This window comes from Xylocopa sonorina, chromosome 3 (genome assembly GCF_050948175.1).
Source record: "Xylocopa sonorina isolate GNS202 chromosome 3, iyXylSono1_principal, whole genome shotgun sequence".
Taxonomy (NCBI): Eukaryota; Metazoa; Arthropoda; class Insecta; order Hymenoptera; family Apidae; genus Xylocopa; species Xylocopa sonorina.
The window spans coordinates 4,545,617-4,566,075 of record NC_135195.1 but is presented as its reverse complement, the minus strand read 5'-3'; the positions used below and the strand labels follow the sequence as shown (position 1 = coordinate 4,566,075).

At 39.8% G+C, this 20,459-nt stretch overlaps 1 protein-coding gene across 1 annotated transcript in view; it reads left to right on the top strand.

Annotated features, from left to right (window-relative positions):
- Positions 1–2,792: 2,792 nt before the first annotated feature.
- The window catches only part of LOC143422515 (uncharacterized), a 106,713-nt gene continuing 89,046 nt past the window's right edge, over positions 2,793–20,459 (top strand). Inside the window, exon 1 of the mRNA XM_076893223.1 lies at positions 2,793–3,101. Coding sequence (XP_076749338.1) covers positions 3,012–3,101 — 90 coding nt within the window. The 5' untranslated portion in view covers positions 2,793–3,011. The remainder of the gene's footprint in view (positions 3,102–20,459) is intronic.

Here is a 20,459-nt window from a genome sequence, read left to right as displayed (position 1 = left end):
AGCTTCTCTTTTTTTCATCCATTCTCTTAACTTGTACATTTGTATTTGTTGATCTGTTTTTCTTATCGTCTACCTATTGTCTTTGCTTTCCTTTTATCTCTTTCTTCTTTTGAAATATCTTTATTTTTTCTCTACCTTTCCCTCTTATAGTCTCTCTTTTGTGCTCTCCTCATTTAGCGTTCTTGCTTTTCATCGTGACTTCCCTTCCCCTTTCCGGGTGTTTCATTATCCGCATTCGTGTCACAAAACATGTACGACGTCTTATCAGTGACGTAACGTGGACCGTGTCATTCAGGGGAGTCGTATGCGTAATCGCCCTTGCGTCGATTTGTAATGCAAACGGGATGGAAATTACGTTTACAAATGGCACACGCACTCTCTAACCTCATGTTATTTCTGTAAACCTTTAATCACTTTTTATCGTCGGGATTTCAGTTAAAATTAGCGCTTAAGGAACACTCTGGGAGTTTATTAACCAACGTAAGAATTTAATGCGCTCGAGTGATCCGCCACAATCGTAGAATTTAATCCTTGTTATTTATCGAATCAAGTACTTGCTAAATATATCGGGACAAATTTAATACACAAAATACAAATGCTGTATATTTCGTTTACAGACATATAAATCTGCATAAACTGTCTATTTAATTATCCATGCGTTACGAGGTCTCATAGCCGGGGCATTCTATTTTAGTGTTGTTAATGATGTTGATATAGTATCACATCGATAAACGTTCGATGCTTTAAGTCCCCGGTTTCACTCGCACAATCCTTTAGCCTTTGAAATCCAATTCTGATGGTAGCGCTGAGTGACCGGATTTTTGGTGTATTTAATGCTCAACGAGTAATACGCGTGAAAGGAATCAACGATATCGAGAATAATGATCCTGCTCAAAGGAAATGGAATGAAATGAAATATCTCGATTAAAACATGATCTTTCTGGGTAAACTGGAATATTTCTAGTTAAAGTGGCACATATAATATTTATAATTGCGGATTCGATACTTCACTGACAACACGGATGATTCCATAGGTCAAATCAATTAACCCTGCGAAAATGCATCGGTCGCACGCGATACTGCTAAATTTAAACCGACCAACTCCTTGGCATCTGTACGTACATTTCTGCGTGACGTTCACTAAAGTCAGCCTCATAATTGCAATCATTATGGAAAACGCGATTCAGTTCCACGAAAGATGCGGCAGGGGTGTGTATGCACCTGAGCCTCGAATAGATGCCGATTTATTCAGGCTTCTTAATGTATGTTCGAGGGGCTGCTGATTCTACTCCAAACAATTTTTAGAGCATTTAGTTTTCAGAGCATCCTCTTTTGTTTTATGTCGTTATTCTCTGAATGATACAGACAATTCTTCACCCTCTTTCTGCTTGAACATAATTCTTCTACAATGAATACATGTTTCTCGAAAGCTGTTAAAAAATTATACGAACTGAAGTATGAAATAATACCTTGTACAAGTAATTACATTTCTATTTGAATGTTTTCTGTCTTTTTGATGCATTGTGCTTAGCACCTTGTTTGTCTATAATATTACAAAAAGTTAAACATCGTTTAATCCTCTTTTCTTCCGTACATCTTTACTTGAAAATGATGTAGAAAATTCTTTATTATTTATCGTGAATATATTATTCCGGTAATAATTATTTTCTTCTGTTCTTGCATCAGTTATTTTCCGTTAGTCATTTGCTGTTAGAATACGTCTATACCGAGCATCAATCTATCGAACGTTCACTTTGAGGGTGTTTATTCACTTGAGCATTTGATCCGAATAAGCACCGATCGAACGCCGTTTTATTCACGTATTTACACATTGACAAACACGACTTTGATGTTCGGTGCTCATTCGGAGCGAACACTTACCCCGTGAGTGCACACCCCAACGTAGAATTTCCTGAAATAATTCTGTCTGTTAATGTGTACTTTTCTTTCAGCAAACAAACATTATATCCCATTTCTATTTCTATTTAAAGCTCACGGTTATACTGGAACTTGAACAAGTCGAATAGTTTAGTAACTAAGTACAAGAATAGATATTTACCCCCTACCCATCCGTCGATTGACCGATCTCATTAAACGTTCATCCAGGTCTATCCGTGAGCTTTCTCCAACCTGATTCGTCACGACAGAAACCATCTCGTCAATTCCGCGATTACTGTAGAGAAACCTGACGCGTAGAAACCACGATCAGTATCAACGCCTTCGTATGCTTTAAATTTCAATTTATTCGCTTCCTGGTGTATTATTAATGAGCGATTCTGACCTATGCCATCATCAGTGATCTTTCGATAGTCGATCATTAAATCGAACGTCTCGATCGTCAGGCAGACAATGATACAATCGACGGTGCTGGGGTCGCGCGCCGTCCAATGCGGTCTACACTAGAAAATAGGAAATATCGGTCGTCATATATGTTAAGAGAAGCCATCGAGAAATGAATTGTCAGTCGCGAAACCTAAACGTCGCCCCATATCGACTATACGCGGCACTGCGACCCGGTTCTCAAGCAACGCTGTCTTCGGTGATCCTCGCAAACGCTCGTGAGCGTTCGGGTACTTCTAGGCGAGTGTCTTCTTCGGTTCGAGTCTCATTGATCTCTCGGACGCGGTTGCGCGCAATGCTCGACAGACGGCGGTGGTACTGCCGTCGACCAATCAGCTGTCGCGATTCTCTGGGTACGCTCGAGTCTCGTGGTCCTCGGCCTAGCCGGTCGCCTCTTGTTGTTTTCCATCGTGGGCTTCTCTAACCCGTTCGTGTGGTTGGTTCGGTGGTGCGGCGCTCGAGGCGCGTTACGAACGCCGCTGGAACGTCAGACGTGCCTGTATGGGGAACGTGTTACGCGCGCAAAAACCAGCGAAATAAAAGTAGAAAAGAAAATAAAGAAAATACACGACCAACGACGGCAACCACGGCGTGGACGACGATTAGTAGCGACGTCCTCGGTGACAAGGCTCGAGCGGATCGTACGCCCCCTTCTTGTCGCCGCCGTCACCATGATACCGTACTCCACGTGCTTGTCTTTTGGGGGCCGACGCGACGCTCGTCGCTGGGTGGTCCTACACGACGAGTCCTCTCCCTACCCGGTGAGTCGCAGTACGAATACGCACGAGCACGCACGACGTGTCACGCTCATCAGTCGAAAAGATGCGCTCGGTAGCTCGCCACTCGTAATCTTCCTTTCTCTGTCTAGTGCGATCACGGCAGAATTAAGGGGTAGCTGTGTCTCGGCACATCGTGTTTTCATGCGCACACCTATAGACCACTTTACTTACACGCGTACACTTACACGGTTCTGTTGAGGGTGTACACACTGCTTTGATCGCGTGCGCGACAATGCCTCCGGGTTCGATGAACGTCTTCGATTGCCTCGCTTCGATATACAGAGAATGCATTATGCAGTTTTCGGATGATCCCCAGCGGACTCCACTCTTCGACCCTCTGCTGACATTTGTTCACGTTCGATTCGTTCGCGATACGCGCATCATGCGATGTATCGAGGGCGTATACTTTTTTTTTCGAACTAAATTAACGAACAAGTAGTTGAGCAATTTTCTTGGTCGTCGAATTTTAGCGACATTTTTCTGGGTTTGTATCGTCTTTTACAGCGTGCACGTAGCGCGTACGTATCAGGGTAGAGGAATTGATTCGAGCTGCAGCACGTATAATGGGTTATAACGTTTTTACGCTCGGTGCACTGTTCGTGCATGCAGGGTCCGCGAGTTAGCGTACGATGGGCTATTTCGTGCTCTGTACCGACTGCTGGTCCTACGTTTCCTCATTTTTTATGACCTGCGCGGTGTTAAACATGATTTTATTGCAAGTTAGGAGAGAGGCATGGGTACTTTACTCGAGTGCGTTACCTGTTTTCTCGTTACTTCGGTTGTAAATGACTATTTCAATTATAAAAGTTACGATAATTATGCGGGGAAAGCAGTATGGAAGTGATAGAAAAATTCAGTCGAATCAAATGGGTGTTTCTGTTTTGCGTGTGTAGGTAGTACCTGCTGTAATATAATATATAATATATACGCAGCGTTATTGATTATAATACGTAGTATGAAATATTTTAACTTATATAATATATTCTATATATATCATGAAGAATTTTAACATAAGTATTATGTTAACGTGTTTATTGTTCACGAATTTTCATTATAACAATAACATTTATGACTGTTATTTTGTATAAAATATGAAGTAATACGTATATTTTTTTTTCACAGCCTTAACACTAAGCTATACTCTTTCTCCTGATATCTCTATTTGTCTCCTATCATTGTCCTAGATATCAAGTAGTATGTTTAAATTATTATTATTGCAATTTAACTAGTTTCTCTATCTAAAATTGTCACGTACAAACTATAGAGATACAATATTTGATATCTCTTTTTTCGAAATTTCAACAAATATCGTTGAATGAAAGTTCCTAGAATTTTTGATATAAATTTTAAGCAAATTGCACATATTCCATTCATACAATGGCGCCATTGTATTTGCAATTTGAGAGATGATTTATCTTTTATTATTTCTTTTCAACTTGAAACCGTGACAATGGATGAATGATAGGAAAAGAGAGGGTCGAAAGTTTTATCGAATGATCCGGTAATCAGATAAGCCAATCCACGAACGTAACATTGAAAGGGGGTACGGTCGTTGCAGACATTATGAAATGAAATCGATGCTTGCTGCAGATGAAACTGCATCTCTTCACTCTCTGACCGTTATTACGAGACGTATTGACATATAGAATACTGCCTCTCGTATCCATGAATTTCGCATTTAAGTATTTCGATAATTAGGAAATTATTAGATCATTCGAGTAATTAATGTAGGAGATAATAAACAGATTAATGTAAATAAATCAATCAATCTCGTTCTAAATATTTTCTGTCATGGAAATGTAGTATTTGGCGTGAGCATTGCTTAAAAATCGTACTCTAATGTCCGACAATTAATTTCAGTCAGCACAATATAATCAAAAGGTAAATATTTATTCGACGAAGTAACAAAATGAAACTAACAACAGTTTGTGCGCCACAAACAAAAATGCATTTTTAGTAGTTTGCAAAAAATTGATTACGCACTGCTGAGCAGAATACTGGGTTAGGTAGTTCCGAAGGGTTGCTATAAACGAATTATTTCAAGGTGATCGTTGTTCACGGTTGACATTTTGTGGCTGTAGGTGTGATCGATTGAACTTTCGTCAACTTACGTGCATTTTTTTTTTTTCTCTATGGGTCGAATCGGTTTGCGTAGAAAAATAATTAATGCACGAAGTTGGCGGGAGTGGCAAGATGATTGGTAATTAAACTCACACATTCACGAAATAATTTATCCCTTAACCGTGGTACGAACTTTATTTTGTATATATTTTATACAAAACGCTCGTTACCTATTGTCCATTAAATGAGAAATCGGGAGTTCGACAAAATTGGAAATAACTTTTATCGTAACGTTTAATTTAATTTACAAAGACTGTCCTTTCAATGCGAGATTAAAATTTTTTAGTAAAAACAACGTCAGACTGGAAAATTCGAATTTTCTCTACTTTTTTAAATTAAAAATTGTTAAGCTGGAAGACCTTTTGTTTATACAAACTAAACTTTATGATAATCCCGTCTTTACATCTTTATGGTTCGTTCACACGTTCTTCTGCCCCCTTTATTTTTCACTATATCGATCAATAAATACTTCCTTGTACCTTTCTATTTATGTAACCTATGCAGGTTGCCCCATTAGCGCGAGTTATGTCGGAAGAATTTTATTAACACTTTGTTTCACGTTTATTTATCTTTATCTTAAATAGAATTCGAAGCTTTTTCGCAATTAGATCGAAAACATTGCGAGTAATTCACTGGTAACGTCGAACTGTTAATTTCTTCAGTAATCTCGAAATGCAGTCACATATTGGAGGAAGGTCATCACGTGAGTATTTTTCTCACGCACCCGAGGCATTACCTTTTAAATGTCAATAAAAATTGATTGCATCGATTATTGCATTTATTTTGAACAAAGCTTTATAGTTCAAGTTAAACCGAGGATAAAACTGTCACGATTTTTTACGATAGAAAAAACAACTCGGAGGCTTTCGTGCGGAAAATGCTTTCTCTGTTAAAAGTCAGCAAACATTCATTTATAACCTTTCGTAGAAAAAGAGAAGATCATCGAGGATACTTTGTGAACGAGCACGACACAGATACGACAACGAATGTTTCGCGTATTAATTTTCCTCCGCCAATTTCTTACTTACTTCCCGTTTGTTTTTGTAATTAATTTTTTAATTAATTTGAATACGAAACTCGTCTAGTTAGTTAAAAATGGGTTCCACTCCGTCGTCTTTGTTCCATTACTACTTTCTTTTATTACATCGTTCTTTTATTAACTCTTTTTTCTCCCCTTCTCTGCCGCATCTTTCATCGTTCTCTAATTACTACCGTTCAGTGCAACTCGAGGACTTTTATCTGTGCAGGATTTCTATGTTCGAGTGGCAATATTTCAGATTGGCAGAAATTGTGTATTACATCTTTTGTTAAAATAATGTCGAAAATCCAGCAAAATCCCCCTTACTCTTTAATTGAGGTTGTTTATGTATTTTCTTCTAAATATTTTGTGCACTTCTGCATATTAATTGCATTATCCTGTTCTTTCTATGTCTAAGTTTCTAATGACTGTATAAAAATCCACAATTTAGTCGTTATCTTCATTAATTAGCATCATAAATAATGGTGCTTGCAAACAGTAATAAAATACATATACATTTTTCGCTCTGATGTTCTTCATGAAATATCGTTTGAATAATAATGCTTGCAATTAGTTGATTCTATCAATTACAATTAACTAATATATACTATTCACTTCGATATTTGAGAAACAATTTGGCGGCTGTATATTTCGTGTAAATGAATGTTTAATTAATATAATTGCGCTGTCATTTTATAATGTTAAACGTCATAACAAAAGGAACGAAGCAATATTCATTAGTAATTTTGTGAGCTTGCACTATTCGTTGAATGAAAAGTTTTTTTAAAAATGATTGTTTAAAGGGAGAAAATTAAATTTATTTTATACTTTACATATTCTATTAGAACTGTATTGTTGTGTTGTTACGATAATTGAAAAACTCATTAATTCACTGACATTCCACTGGTATATGTTTCCAGAGATCTTTTAATAAGACGACCCAGTAAATTATTCAATTTTGTAAATTTAATCGTTTCATGGCCATAATTTACATATTTTGAGGAAGCTATTTAGTAGATGAAATAAAGAGATGGAATTAAATTAGCATAAATATGTCATGTTGTTCTGTCAGAGAATTTTCGAATTGACCTAAAATCAGATGGGGATCAGCTGTTTCCCTTTTTATTTTTATTAGCGTCACGCACGAATATAATTCCTGCGAATGATTGGTCTCCGTTCGTTCTCGGTTAATTTCGTAATCCATTTGTTTTTCGTAGAATCTTTTTTCCACGTTCTGCCATCTGATCGTAAATTAGACCCTTTCCTATGTCCAAGAATATTTTCTAGCCTCGTTTCTTTTACACTGCTTCGAATTAGAGGCAGCTAATAGAGGCTGTTTCAAAATTAGTAGTCGAGATTTATACGATCGATTTCTGGAATCTAGAAAGCAAACAAAATTTAATACACGCTCCTAGATTTCTTATCCTTAGTTAATGGAAGAAAAAATAACCATCGAATGAATTATTGCTACTCATTTATTCTATCTCCTTTGGTTTTCATGGCAATATGCATTTAATTAGGCTGAAAGCTACGAAGTTTACTTTAATGTTGAATTTAGCAAAGTTAAACGCAGAATTTTGGGTTCGTTCTTGCTTTCGAATAATTTTCCATTTAGCTAAAGTTTGTAAAAGCCATGGTAAATGAAAATGTGACGGAGAAAATTTGAATGAATGCGATGGGTCTAATTAAGTATGTCCCAAATGGTTTGTGCTCGCGCGTTTATCATGCTTTACCTCTTTTTTTTAAATACAGAGTTTTGTGCTGTTGTTATCATGAAGTTTGCAATCATCCTTCGATACGTTCAAGCGACTAAAAATCTTAATTCGCGTCAATGGAACGTTCGATTTCGTCAGTTTTTGAAAGGCAACTATTTTTGAAACAGCCTTGATATCAAATATTTGTCCACATGTCGCAAATTAAGTGGGGAAAGGTGATAAAAATGTAAAATATTTATCACGTCTCCTGAAATAAACTGTCGTATACACTCTACGAGTCTATAGCTAGCTTTCGATTATCCGTCTGTATTCCTCTGCCCCATCGTCAGCTACTTGCTTGGACTTCATCGAAGACTATACTTGTGCCATCGCCATTTCACTATTTTTCCATCTTGACAAATTATTCAGTCGATTGGAACACTTTTAACTTACTTAACTAATTATTTCTCCTCTTTGATTTCTTAAGAGTGCCTTTAGTCCAAACTATCAGATTAGATTGGCAAATACGAGGTGGAGGAACGCGTAGCCAAACGTAGCCACAGACCAGCCACCCTTTTCGTACGTACTTTAAATACTCTGTTTAAGAAAATTCGAATCCAGGCGCAGCTCTAATTTTCATTGTCGTGGATTTTAAAACCAGTGCCTGTGCCCGTGAACACGAAACAATGCCACGTTCTTCTATCCGCTTTTCATCGATTCGCCAGCCCCTGGGAAGCTTCATCTGAAAGGGGTGAGCGAATGGAGGCCGTGTAGCAATACTTGTCGTCGAGTTTATCTAAATGGGATTGTCGGTACTGCATGTACCAATAAAGCGAGGGCTTTCGAAAGAATACGATTCTTTAACGAGCACCTGCACCACCGGTGGCCAATTATCATAGCCAACCACCTTTTCTAATTGATTGATCTTCTTTTTATTTTTAACTTTAAACTGCGCTGCGAGGCTCGAGAGATCCGAACGCAGCCTGGAAAAGGTTGCGGGTTCTCTTCAATTTTTCCGCCGTATTTCTCGAACATAATAGATAATTCGTTCATTCAACCAGTACATCGATGATGCTCGCATGTACCAACTAATTGGGGGAAGTAGATTTTAATACAATCTTCAGGTGTTTTAATTGGAAATTTTTAAAGGTATTCGAGCGTTACGTCTTTTTGTGGTAGTCATGGTTGTTGTTTATTAATATTAATTACAAATGGTAGAAGGTACAATTGCAAATATGGTTTTTCAGCGTATACAAATTTCTTTATTTCTTAACGAGACATAGAGGAGAAATTACATAAAAGTCTAGCAAATTTATCGAATAAATAATACGTGCTGAAAAAAATGTTAAGATCGTACAAAAATAATTAAGTTCGCCTTTCGATTCTTGTTTCGCTGAACAGTGGTGGAAAATGAGATGTTCGAAGTTAGGCGTGAATCGGGTCGAAAAAGTGTCGTTTAGGAACGAAAAGGCCAGCTGGTCGGTCGTTTGGCCAGAGTTCCGTGCCATCTGCGCTAAATTAATTTTCCAGGCTTAATTGGTTATCTCTGGGCTTGATATAGCTGGATTATAGTCCGTTTGTTGTTCACGTGTTCAGGGCGAGAGCTCGCACGGCGAAATCTGGGGAATGTTTGTTGCCACGGCAGGTTCGTTTGTCAATGCCAAGATCAAAGGGATTCGGTGCGTTTCTCTGATCGCCGACTAAACTTACGGGTGAAACGCAATTGCTTTAGCTTACCTTGTCGCGAAACAGCTTGTATCCCTTTCCGAGAGAGAGAGAGAGAGAGAGATATTAATTTTGGAGCGTGGATGACTTAATTAGCTGGCACTTTAAACGAGGGAATTGCCTTCCAAAATAGTCCATAATCATCTTTTAAGGAAAACGTTTCAGTCAGGATCTTAGCGAACCGTGATTTTGCCCAGTGCCTTGTTCAACGCGACGGAAATGGATCTTTGATTGCTGATTTAAACATCTTCTGTTATTTTATACGAGAATTTACCAAAGTGTTTTCGAGTGAACCATTTTACCGACGAAACAGAGAGTCAGAGCTAGTAAATTGTAAGAGGCCATTGTTATTTCACGTTGGAACCACATGCGGAATTAAAGGACGTTCAAGTCGTCGAAACAATTAGACAACGAACTCTCTTTTCATCCATAGAACTTCTATTCCGAAGAATACGCTATTGTCCCTAGGATAATCGCGATTATTTAAACTTCGAAATAAGTCGTCATCCGAGCGCCTCGTTCTATTAGGATATTTAATACGTTTAAGGAATAGTTCTGCATATAGGAACGCGAGGTAAACGAAACGAGGAATTCATATGATTGTCGTCGCCCTCCTCGGTTAAGAATTCGTTTATTGTCGAGGACAGAAAGGAGGCGAGGAGTTGGTGCGTGTCACGAGAGAATAACAGAAATAGTTCGAATATAATCTCGGAGGGTAATTTCGAAGCAACAAGCCCCTAGGTATGTCGTAGGATTGTTTAATCGAGATGCAAGGGAAAAGAGGCGAAGGACGCTACCGTCGAAGGAGAAATATCTCCGCGATCGAAGGACTTACCCCTAACTTTATTCAGACCATCCTTATAACGGCGATCAAAGAATAATCTCGAGTACTTTTCGAAAAATTATACTTTTAGTCTCGAACACAATGGTTTGAATATTTAACTTATCCATAAATACACATGAAATGGACGAAAATGGAAAAAAAAGTGGACGGTCCGGGCGAATTAGAAACGAAGCTAATGAATTGGTTTAAAGTGCTTTCAAAATGGCGCCTCTGATGGCAAATCATGAGACGAGAAGGAAATGGGAAAGTGCCATCCCTCCATCGTAGAGCGTCTCGAAGACGTCTTAACGAGACCCCCAACGTTCGCTGCTTTCTTCCTTTTTACTTTCACCCCTCGATTGGACCCCTGTCGCGTACGTTAAAATGTAGCCGCTCGGAGAAATCCATCTCCTGTCTTATTTACCACGGATTCCTTTCTAATTAGAGTCGTTGCGCGTACAATTCTTATGTAATAATCACACGGGCAATTTAAAATGGTTAACGCAGCGAACGGCGGCTTTCATTCGAAATTAACTGCTTAATATTCCTGCTTTGTGTTCCGTGAACGTTTTCAATCCGTTACGCGTTGCTTTTTACGCACGAAACGCAATATACTGTGTGTTACATCAATTGTATTACGGTACGGTTATTAAAGTTTGAAACAGTACATGTTAAGTGCAATTAGAATAAAATTGAGTACACGTGTGGTTTCGTATTTAATAATCTCTCGACAAAATTATCGAAAATAAGTACACAATAGGTGTATCGTAAAATTAGGCTGAAAAATATCGAATTTGGAGTGCAACGCAGTACCATATGCTTACGGTTGTCACGTGTCATTTTAGATAAGCGTATCGATATATTGGCCATACGACTGTTCGAGTTGCAGCGTTTCATCAGAAACCCGTGCACACCTTACGGTTGTCACCTATTTAAGGTATCCGTGCTCATGTCACGGATCATTGATCGTCAACCGCGGGTTTTAATTGGCCAGCTGATCAACTATGCCAACTGATCCGTAATACGAGCACGGGTACCTTAAATAGGTGACAGGCATAAGGCTTGCATTACCATCATTGGATGCTCTCGAAACGTCGATGGTGGTTGTAGCATTGACGTGAAAGGAGGGACGTACTTTGAAACGACGCAATTTCAATATTTAACAGCAAACGAGATGCGCAAGGGGCGCATATTTTATTTGAAAATACCGGCATACTCTGCGCGAATGTAAGGGTACACACGAAAAGGGTCTCATACATTTAATTTAACTTTCATTGGAGCGACCGTTTCGAAGTTTTAATTAAAATCGAATACAAGTGTACCTACTTGTATTATAAAATTATTAATATGCTTCAAATAGTGGACATAGCGTACCGGGTTTCATTAATTTTTATTTCTAAATATCTCTCTCCCTCGCTCCAGTTCACTTTTGTTATCGTCACCGTTCTTCTTTCAATTCGTTCTGCAAGTCAATTAGTCACGTATTTTATTAATTAGACACGCGAGGAGAACACGTGAAGAGAGATAATTAATAGCACATTTGAGGACACGTCTACGGGCAATATCAATTAAGTTTCTTGCCCCGCAGTGAACGTAAATGTACATCCATTCTATTGTTTTAGAAAATTGCTGAAAAAGGATTATTATTATGGTGTGCTGTTGTTCTGTATCTGGTTGCTCTTCTAGTTTGTACGTATACCGCGAAATAACCCTTAAACACTATGTACTAATAATCTGAAACAATTATGTGCATGGTTATTTGCAAAGTAAAAATATTACGAAACAAAATTGCACACTCGCATAACTGAAGAGTAGTCGAGTAGCATATCGAGGGATGCGCGCTTAAGGGTTGCGACGAAAACTTTATTTTCGTCAGACATGCGACACGGAGAACCATATACTCGAAAAATGCGCTCGTGAAGCCATGAAACTTGCAAAATTGTCAAAGAGTGTTCAAGAACTCCACGACACGCCACAGTATTATCGTATTAGCTTTCACCCTCTAAAAATTCATGTCATGTTGGACGTCACGTACACATGTGTCTAGACGTCCTGGGGAATTCTACGTATTCGCACCAGACTACTTAGTTTCTTCTCTTAGGGTTGTCAATGTCTCACGCAAAATATATTTGAAATTACAAGGGTAGTATGTAAAAGTTGAATAAGATGCAAGAAATGCTTTCCTTCTTCTCTTAGTTAGTCTTTTTTTTTCAGTTTCAAAACGATGAATTATTTTCATGCACAGGATATTTACTGTAATTGCTCTTGCAATCACTTACAGCGGTATAATAAAAAAAAAAGAGGTATTGAAGTGGATAATATAGAGTGATAACAAACATGTTGAAAATAATTGTTTCGCAATCTACTCAAAATCAGTTTAAGTTTCTCTGTATTTTTACGAGCATTGAAAGAACATTAAAAGTAAATTGGTGCCAAGATACAAAATAGATATACTAATTAATGTTCATTGCGACGTTATATTAAAAGGTTTGTTTTAAACGGTTTTACGTTCACTATACTACTGATACGAGCATTTAATCGCATGGCAAGTGCATGGCACTAGAAGTATTGTAAGAAGGGTAATAAGCTGGAAACTATGTTTATTATCAAGCGATTAAATGCTTGCATCGGCAGTAATAATCAACAATTGAAACCTTTTAAAATAAAACTTCCATATCGAACATTTCACTTTATCTTTATGCGAGTAACTGAGTTGTAAAATTCGACTAAAAATGTCCAAGTGTAGGATACAGTTCATTTTTTCGTTAGTCGGTTGTGGTAAATTTAACGATGTTTTTTTCGTTTGCACAAGTATCAATGCTTAAAACCGTGACCAATTTTCTTTTTTAAATAAAAGAGCGATAAATGATTTTCATTTTTAGCGACGACATTTTAACTTTAACTTCTATTGTATCAACAATTGCTTCAAATGAAACACTTAGCATCGTATAAAGTGTTCAGTCGCATCTGGGAAAAATTATAAGGTATGATTTCAATAGCCAAAGTAAGGGAAAAGGGAAGAATAAGAAAATTTTCTACATCTTCTTTAGATACGAGTGTGCTAATAGTAAATATCCATAAGGCAATACGATGTACAAAGAAGTCAGTGTGACCGTGTACTCGTCACTTTGGTTCACGAAATCCTACCCATCAATGCATTCGCGTATACGAAACAAACTTTCAACATTACTTTTCCCAAGAAGGAAGCATCGAACGCAATTTAATTATTAACCATTTTCATCTTGCTTCGACTTTTAAAATTACCTCTCAAGGAGGGTACGAGCATGTCGCGTATCAACGTAGATAACAAACGTTGCGTATCGAAACGCACAACGTCATATTACCCAGCGTATCGACGACACGCAACGATGCAACTATGACGTGACACGAGTATCCGCAACAAGTGAATAAGCACCCTTACAACTTCTCCCAGAGATCGTCGAACACTTTTTCCAAGAGACAATAAATTGACACGTTTTACTCGAGGATACACACCGTATCCACGCACTTCCGTACTTTCGTTTGGCGAAGAATCGACGAAACACGGTTCGTACACGCGCGCAGAAGAGTGTGTCGCAGGTTCGTCCGCAACTCAAGGTACACAGCCGTTCGAAACGAGTTTACGTGTACGATACCATTTGCTGCTAATGCGTTTTTAGACTTTGCGACGCGTCACCCCGTAAAGAAGCCGCAGGGGTGCCGTAGCACAATGGGGCTACTGGAATTCATGGTGTTACCGGGTGGAACGTAAGCGAGGAAGAGAGTCGAGCGGAGCTTAGGGTGAGAATCACGAGGGTGCCACTTGCGTCGTCGATGGACGTTATCGTCACGTTCCTTTATCAACTCACGCGCGGCGTTCCCGGCTTTAAATATATAATTGAAGGACTCTGCGCAGTCCCTTTTATCACATGGAATGCACTTCTCGACGTCAGATCTCGATACTATGAGGGAACGATTCCCACGGAATCGTAAAACCGACGTCCCGCGTACGTCGTTTCCGTGAGCCAGCGTCTCTCGATTACTGATTCCAATCGATTCGATATTATTTCGCGACACGTGTTTCATCGGCTCGATTATACGTTCGCTAATAAAAGGGGATCGCAAGAAGTTTCGCGTGCGACGTAGCCACTATTATTCCTCCGGCTAGCCTAGTAATAAGATCTGTGGAAAAGTGCATCAGAGGGGTAGAAAATGCCGAGATGTAATGTCATTTCCTCGCGTCGTAAACTTTACAGCCGACTTCCGACTTCATACGCCGTGTCCTCGTCATGTCGAATCGTAACGCGAATTTAACCCTCTTAATGCATGAATTACGAGTCCTGGCTGCAAAAAATGAAATATTATGCGGTTTATAGGCATGTAAGCTCGTCGTTGCAGTCATGCACGAGTAGGGGTGGAAAACAGGAGTCTCTAAAGAAGCGTCTGCGATGAACGTCTACATAATTAATTTCTCGTTTCGACAGATCGATCGTTTGTTATATTTTCATTGAATATTCGCACACGTTTAAGGGTAGTAAATTGAAGTCTGTAAACAACAAAGTTATGCTTTTATCGAGAAATCAATGTAAATTCACTCAAGGAGGAGTATTACAATTAATTAGTATTTTTGTAAATTGCATAGCTCTTTGTCTTTACTTAACAAGATCATATCGCGTGAAGGTACACAGAGTTCTCTTATCATGGCGAGTTTATTGCCGACTTACGTTTATTGGTTTATACAAAAGATAAGGAAGCGGAATGGAAAATAGGTAATTTTCATTGTTGTTGATTTTATGGCACACAGGGTATTTGCTCAGTGGCAGTTGTGCCTACGAAACTGATTCATAGAATCATACGGGACTACATAGTATAGAAATATCTTCCAAGAATAATGTTTAAGATTTGTGGAGTGTAAAATCTAGTTGAACGCAAGAAATATCCGCTTCTTATTAAAACATGTTTTCCAACTTGCACTACTTTGTTGGTAGCGTAAGTTTGCAGTACATCAAAAGCCATCAGACTTCATCTTGTAGACTAACGTAGGTAGTAGACGTCCCGTGTTTTCATAGCAGTGGAAATAGACAGTTCTTATTATGTTCCGATACTCTACAGATCGAGATAGCGGAAAACAATCTACTTTCAACTTATATTTTTCGGATATTTAATTACTGCCCATAAAGTTGATTTTCCGCGCGGCACAGTCCATTTCATCGAATCTTGTTCCTTTACCAATGGACTAAAATATTAGAAATCGATTTTCTGAACACATCTGTTTCAGACGTTCCTCGTTTACCCCCCTCGTCCCTTGTATAGTCCAATAAAATTGCGGAGAAAATGTACTGGCACTGGAAACATTTATCGCGTCGCTCTTCAGCTGGGCGTTCTGCGCGAAAATTTGCATTAGCACAGCGAAACGATTCGTAATTCAGCGGAGTCTGGTCAGTGTAGCGCGATTAGCGCTACGTGTAAAAATAGAAATCCGAAATAGATTAGAAGGTATAAATAGAAATTGGACGGTAATACCTAAGCGGTGGTGTTGGTAATTGGTGGCGTATAAATAACTCGTTTCCTATGGTCGCGATTACGTGCACCGCGATTCGAACGCGCGAAATTAATTTACCCGTCCCCAGTACCTGTACGCTAATCACGTCACGAGGTGCACGATTTTCGTCGAAAACATGTATTAATAAAATCGTATTTAGAACCGTTGAACCGAGGAGGAAGCGAGAACGAGACGGGCAACCTGGTCCCCGGATATGTCGCGTTCCGGGCCATGTCGGACATAAATCGAACGGCCATCCGATATAAATTCGCCGGTGTACGACAGTTTGAGAAACGGTCTGGATCCGTGTTTGTTTGTATGGACGCCAAAATTCTTGCCGGCCACTTGTGCGTGCGAAAACGAGAAACAACGAGATAGAGACAGATCGAACAGAGAGAACGAGGGAGGGAACGAAAGGAAGAGACAGCAGATCGTGTTCTCACGGGTAATTTAGTTGATGGTGGCTGCGCCCTCGATGAGAGCGAGCGAGAAAGGGTGAAAGAGGAGCACCCTTAGGAACGATTCGTGGCCTCCTCGGAGACCCCGAGGTCGGTCCTGCCTGTTAGTAAATATTACTTAACATTATTACCTGTCGAGCTGACGTCATCGTGGACGTGGACTAACGAACGAGGACATTCGCACTCGCTCGTTGCGTGTCGCTACCAAAGGTAGCCGTGCTATTCAAAGGGGTACTCGAATGATGAATAACTGACGAGTACGCAGAATTTGAAGATCGCGGCTGCCTGGAGACTATTCGAGTTAGAATATACTTGGAGGGTTTCGAACTTCGTTTCTGACAATATAATAATGACAAATACTTGGAGAACTCGGAAGTTGAGGGTGGCGCGTACTCGAAGGATCGGAGCGCGGTTTGGAAAATATTCGATTGACAAATGCTTGAACAGTTAGATAAAATATTCCAATGTCCACGTGTTGCACAAATTCAAATCTTTCGTCTGAGAGATGAACATTGAACTTGGTCGAATAATTTGTACGATGGACAGTTAAAATCGGCGCGCGTGCCTTTTAACGTAGACGCGTGCCCCTCCAAGTAGTGCGGTTTGAATCTGCGCAGAAATCTGATTAGCGAGTGTCAACATTTGCGGCCGGTTTTAATTCACCGGTTAATCAAACGGCTTCGTAAACGTGGTCTTTCGTGGCGTTCCTCTAAGTAGTGTGTCGCGCACTCCTACTCGCGCGGACCCTCTTAACCCGTTTGTTCAGAAAACAATCTAAGTTTAGCGCAGCCGTCTAAATGCGTCCGCGGTGGCGGATCGCGAACAACTATTTTCGACTCGTGTTTCTCACCTACGCTTCGCCGCTGCTACCGTGTTCTCCTCTTTCGCTCTTTTTTTTCCCTCGCTCACCCACATTAGAGGGATTACGCGTATCTACACACGCACAGCTGGCGGTACATCATTTTTATTAACGCGTAACGATCTCGATAGCCGATCTTTCGCTGGGCGATCGCGCGTGGAACGTTTCGAGAATTAAAAAATTTTCAATCCATAAACACCCGTTACTTTCACTATTAATAGCGCTCGCGAGGATTAGCCGACGCTCCCGATGTCTTCCTCACATGTTCTGATTAATTGCGTTGACTCACGATTGCGAAACGTTCTGGAGGAATTCAACTTATAACTCGAACATGTTGTTCTTGCTATTAATAGCTGGAACTCGGGGTAGCCGTGACTCGTACCGATGACTTCCTCTTCTTTTCCATTGATTAGTCATACGAAGTTCGAAAAGATCTAGGACTTTGAGTCTTTTGTTTTTAAATAGCATGATCGCACTTTTTTATCATTCTGAAATATCTAATATTACTAATAATTATATTATTCAGCTGCATTATTAATAATTTTATTATACAACTATTTTTAGCAATGTTCTGAAAAAGTTTAGCGGCTTGTCGCAGTTATAAACGCAACGATGGTGGTACCATTCGTTCAACTGTACTCTTAAATAATTTCATCCCCACTATCTGTTCACGCTGATTAACCATGCTTCACTTTGTAACCCTACCGCATAATGCAGGTAACAATTGGCGTTCCAAGCACGGGCATAATTAGAATATTCGCGACTAAACGTTTAATTTAGTTCGCGTTTAATTGATAGCCACGCGCAACGTCACGGGCGATGCAACGGATTGATGTAGCGAAATATGGAACAGGCTCATGTGCAATAAAGTACGCACCGCTCGCAGTTATGAAAACGTAATCGATATTTTGTTTCATTTGGCAGAAGTGCTAGACACGGATTTTACTGATGCTAAACGTAATGAACGCAATAAATGTGACAATATAAAAGCTCGGTAGGTTATTCTTGATCGCGATATTCGCTGCACACGCGAGTCGAGACAACTGATATTTCAAATTTCAAGGTGTTTCACGCACAATGGGACGTTTTATTTTTAGTTGTTGTTAATCTAGAGCTTATTTTGCCGCAACTGCTACTTGGCCAGGTATATTATTAAACACTATATATCGTCGATTAAAATTCGTTCCACCTAAAATACATAACAACGTGCCTTCGTGCTGTATCTTCTACACGCACGCTGAATTAGCAAACACGTATATTTAAATATAAATATATTTTCAAGTTTGCGAAAAATGTAGCCATATGTAATTCCCTAATTATACCCACCATTCCGACCGCCACTAAACCGTTCAACACACAATATGCACGCGCATTTATACGCGAAAATAACTCACGCGAGATTAATGCATCCTTCACGCGAATACCAACGACGAGTTGAAGTACGTCCAATTGATACAAACAGAATGTCACTGCTCCGTAACATTCCGCGGTGCATCAATCTTACCACGTAGCACGATATACCGTATTACTCACGAACGACGCCGCCGCCCCTCTATATTATTACCAAGTCACCTGTCCCGTCTGCGCCGCTCTTAATTTATTGTACAATAAAACGTAGCACGAGATCTTTCGACACGGACAGCCGTCGATTTGGATCGACGTCAAGAACTCGTCTGACTCCGTCGAGAAATAAACTGTCTGAGCGTCGGTCGTCGCGATACAAACGCGAACGGATCAAAGCCCACGTCGGTCCTCCGCGTTTAATTGGGTCGCAGTCTCGAGCAGGACGGAATCGATCAACTCGCGGACAGAACTGAGAAAAATCACTCGAAATTGCAATATTAATGTTCTAATTAACTCTGGACCGTGGCGCGACGAACAGAAATGATGTATCGCGGTATTAATCTCCCCGTGCTGTTGCTTCTAAGGGTGGCCGATGGGACGCGGAGGAGTTGGAAATCGTGGCGCACCGAGTGGCGGGAATAGAATATAAATCGAACTGTCTTATATTTGATTTAATATCGTTTTAAATTTCGTTTACATCCACCCGCTTAGAATATCGTTTCACGTTCCTATTTTAGATTGCGTATAATTAGATGTACCATTATTGTATCCAACTGATTCATAATTGTATCGTTAGACGCAAGAAGGATCTTAGAATACTTGAGCTTCCAATTGTTCGCTAGTCTACCGATTAGTTGCGTTAGAATTCGAAAATGATATCCTTCGGACGACTTTAGATTTCGTTCGTTCTGCAACACGCACCGATCCGATTATACTATCATATTTCGTGCGTCAGAGGACGTTTCCACGTGAATCGATGGAATGCCGGGAACGTCTGCAGGGACTCGAGAACAGTTCGGTTCGATATCTCTCCTTTCTAAAGGTAACGCGCGCGGATTAAGAGGGGCGTGGAAACTGCCTTCTCTCTCTCCCTCTGTCTACCCCTCTGAGAGCAACGCATCGCGTCGTCGAAGGAAATGCTAAAGCCAACAAGGAGGTTGTTCGTCACAGGCCGGGAGAGAAGCTGTACGGGAGACATTTTACACGGGAAGCCAGGATATACATCAATAGAGACAGCGACGGGGTCGGAAAGGGTGGCTCTCGATCCTCCGCCTCCTCCTCCTCGCCTTGACTTCCTCCCTGGCTGCTATCCTTACTCCTCCGCTTAGTTGGCTTGCTCCATTTCTTTCGCGATTCACCCTCTGGACGCGCGAATTTCACGGTTACGCGTATCTATATACATCGTGATGTGAATTTCATTCGAAGAGTGACAGTTTTTTTGTAATCCACGATCAAACTAATTTTTCATTCAGTTGTTTTATAATCGAATTATATCTATGTGTGTGTAAATGCTCGCAGAACGAGACTCGGATTAATTTTGAGGGGTGTAAGGAATTTTTTTCTATTTGAAAAGTAAAGAAAGTAGATGATTTTTGGGTTGGTTGTACAGAGTTCGTCAATGGAAAGGAAAAGAGTTAGATAGTGGAGCAGACTAATTGAAGAAATTCGAGTAAAATATTCTATATCTTTTGTTGCACTTGCCTTCCACTTTTTCTGTTTTACAACGCCTCTTCAGCTTCCCACGTTTTTCACGTGGCGCTATAAAAACACTGTACCT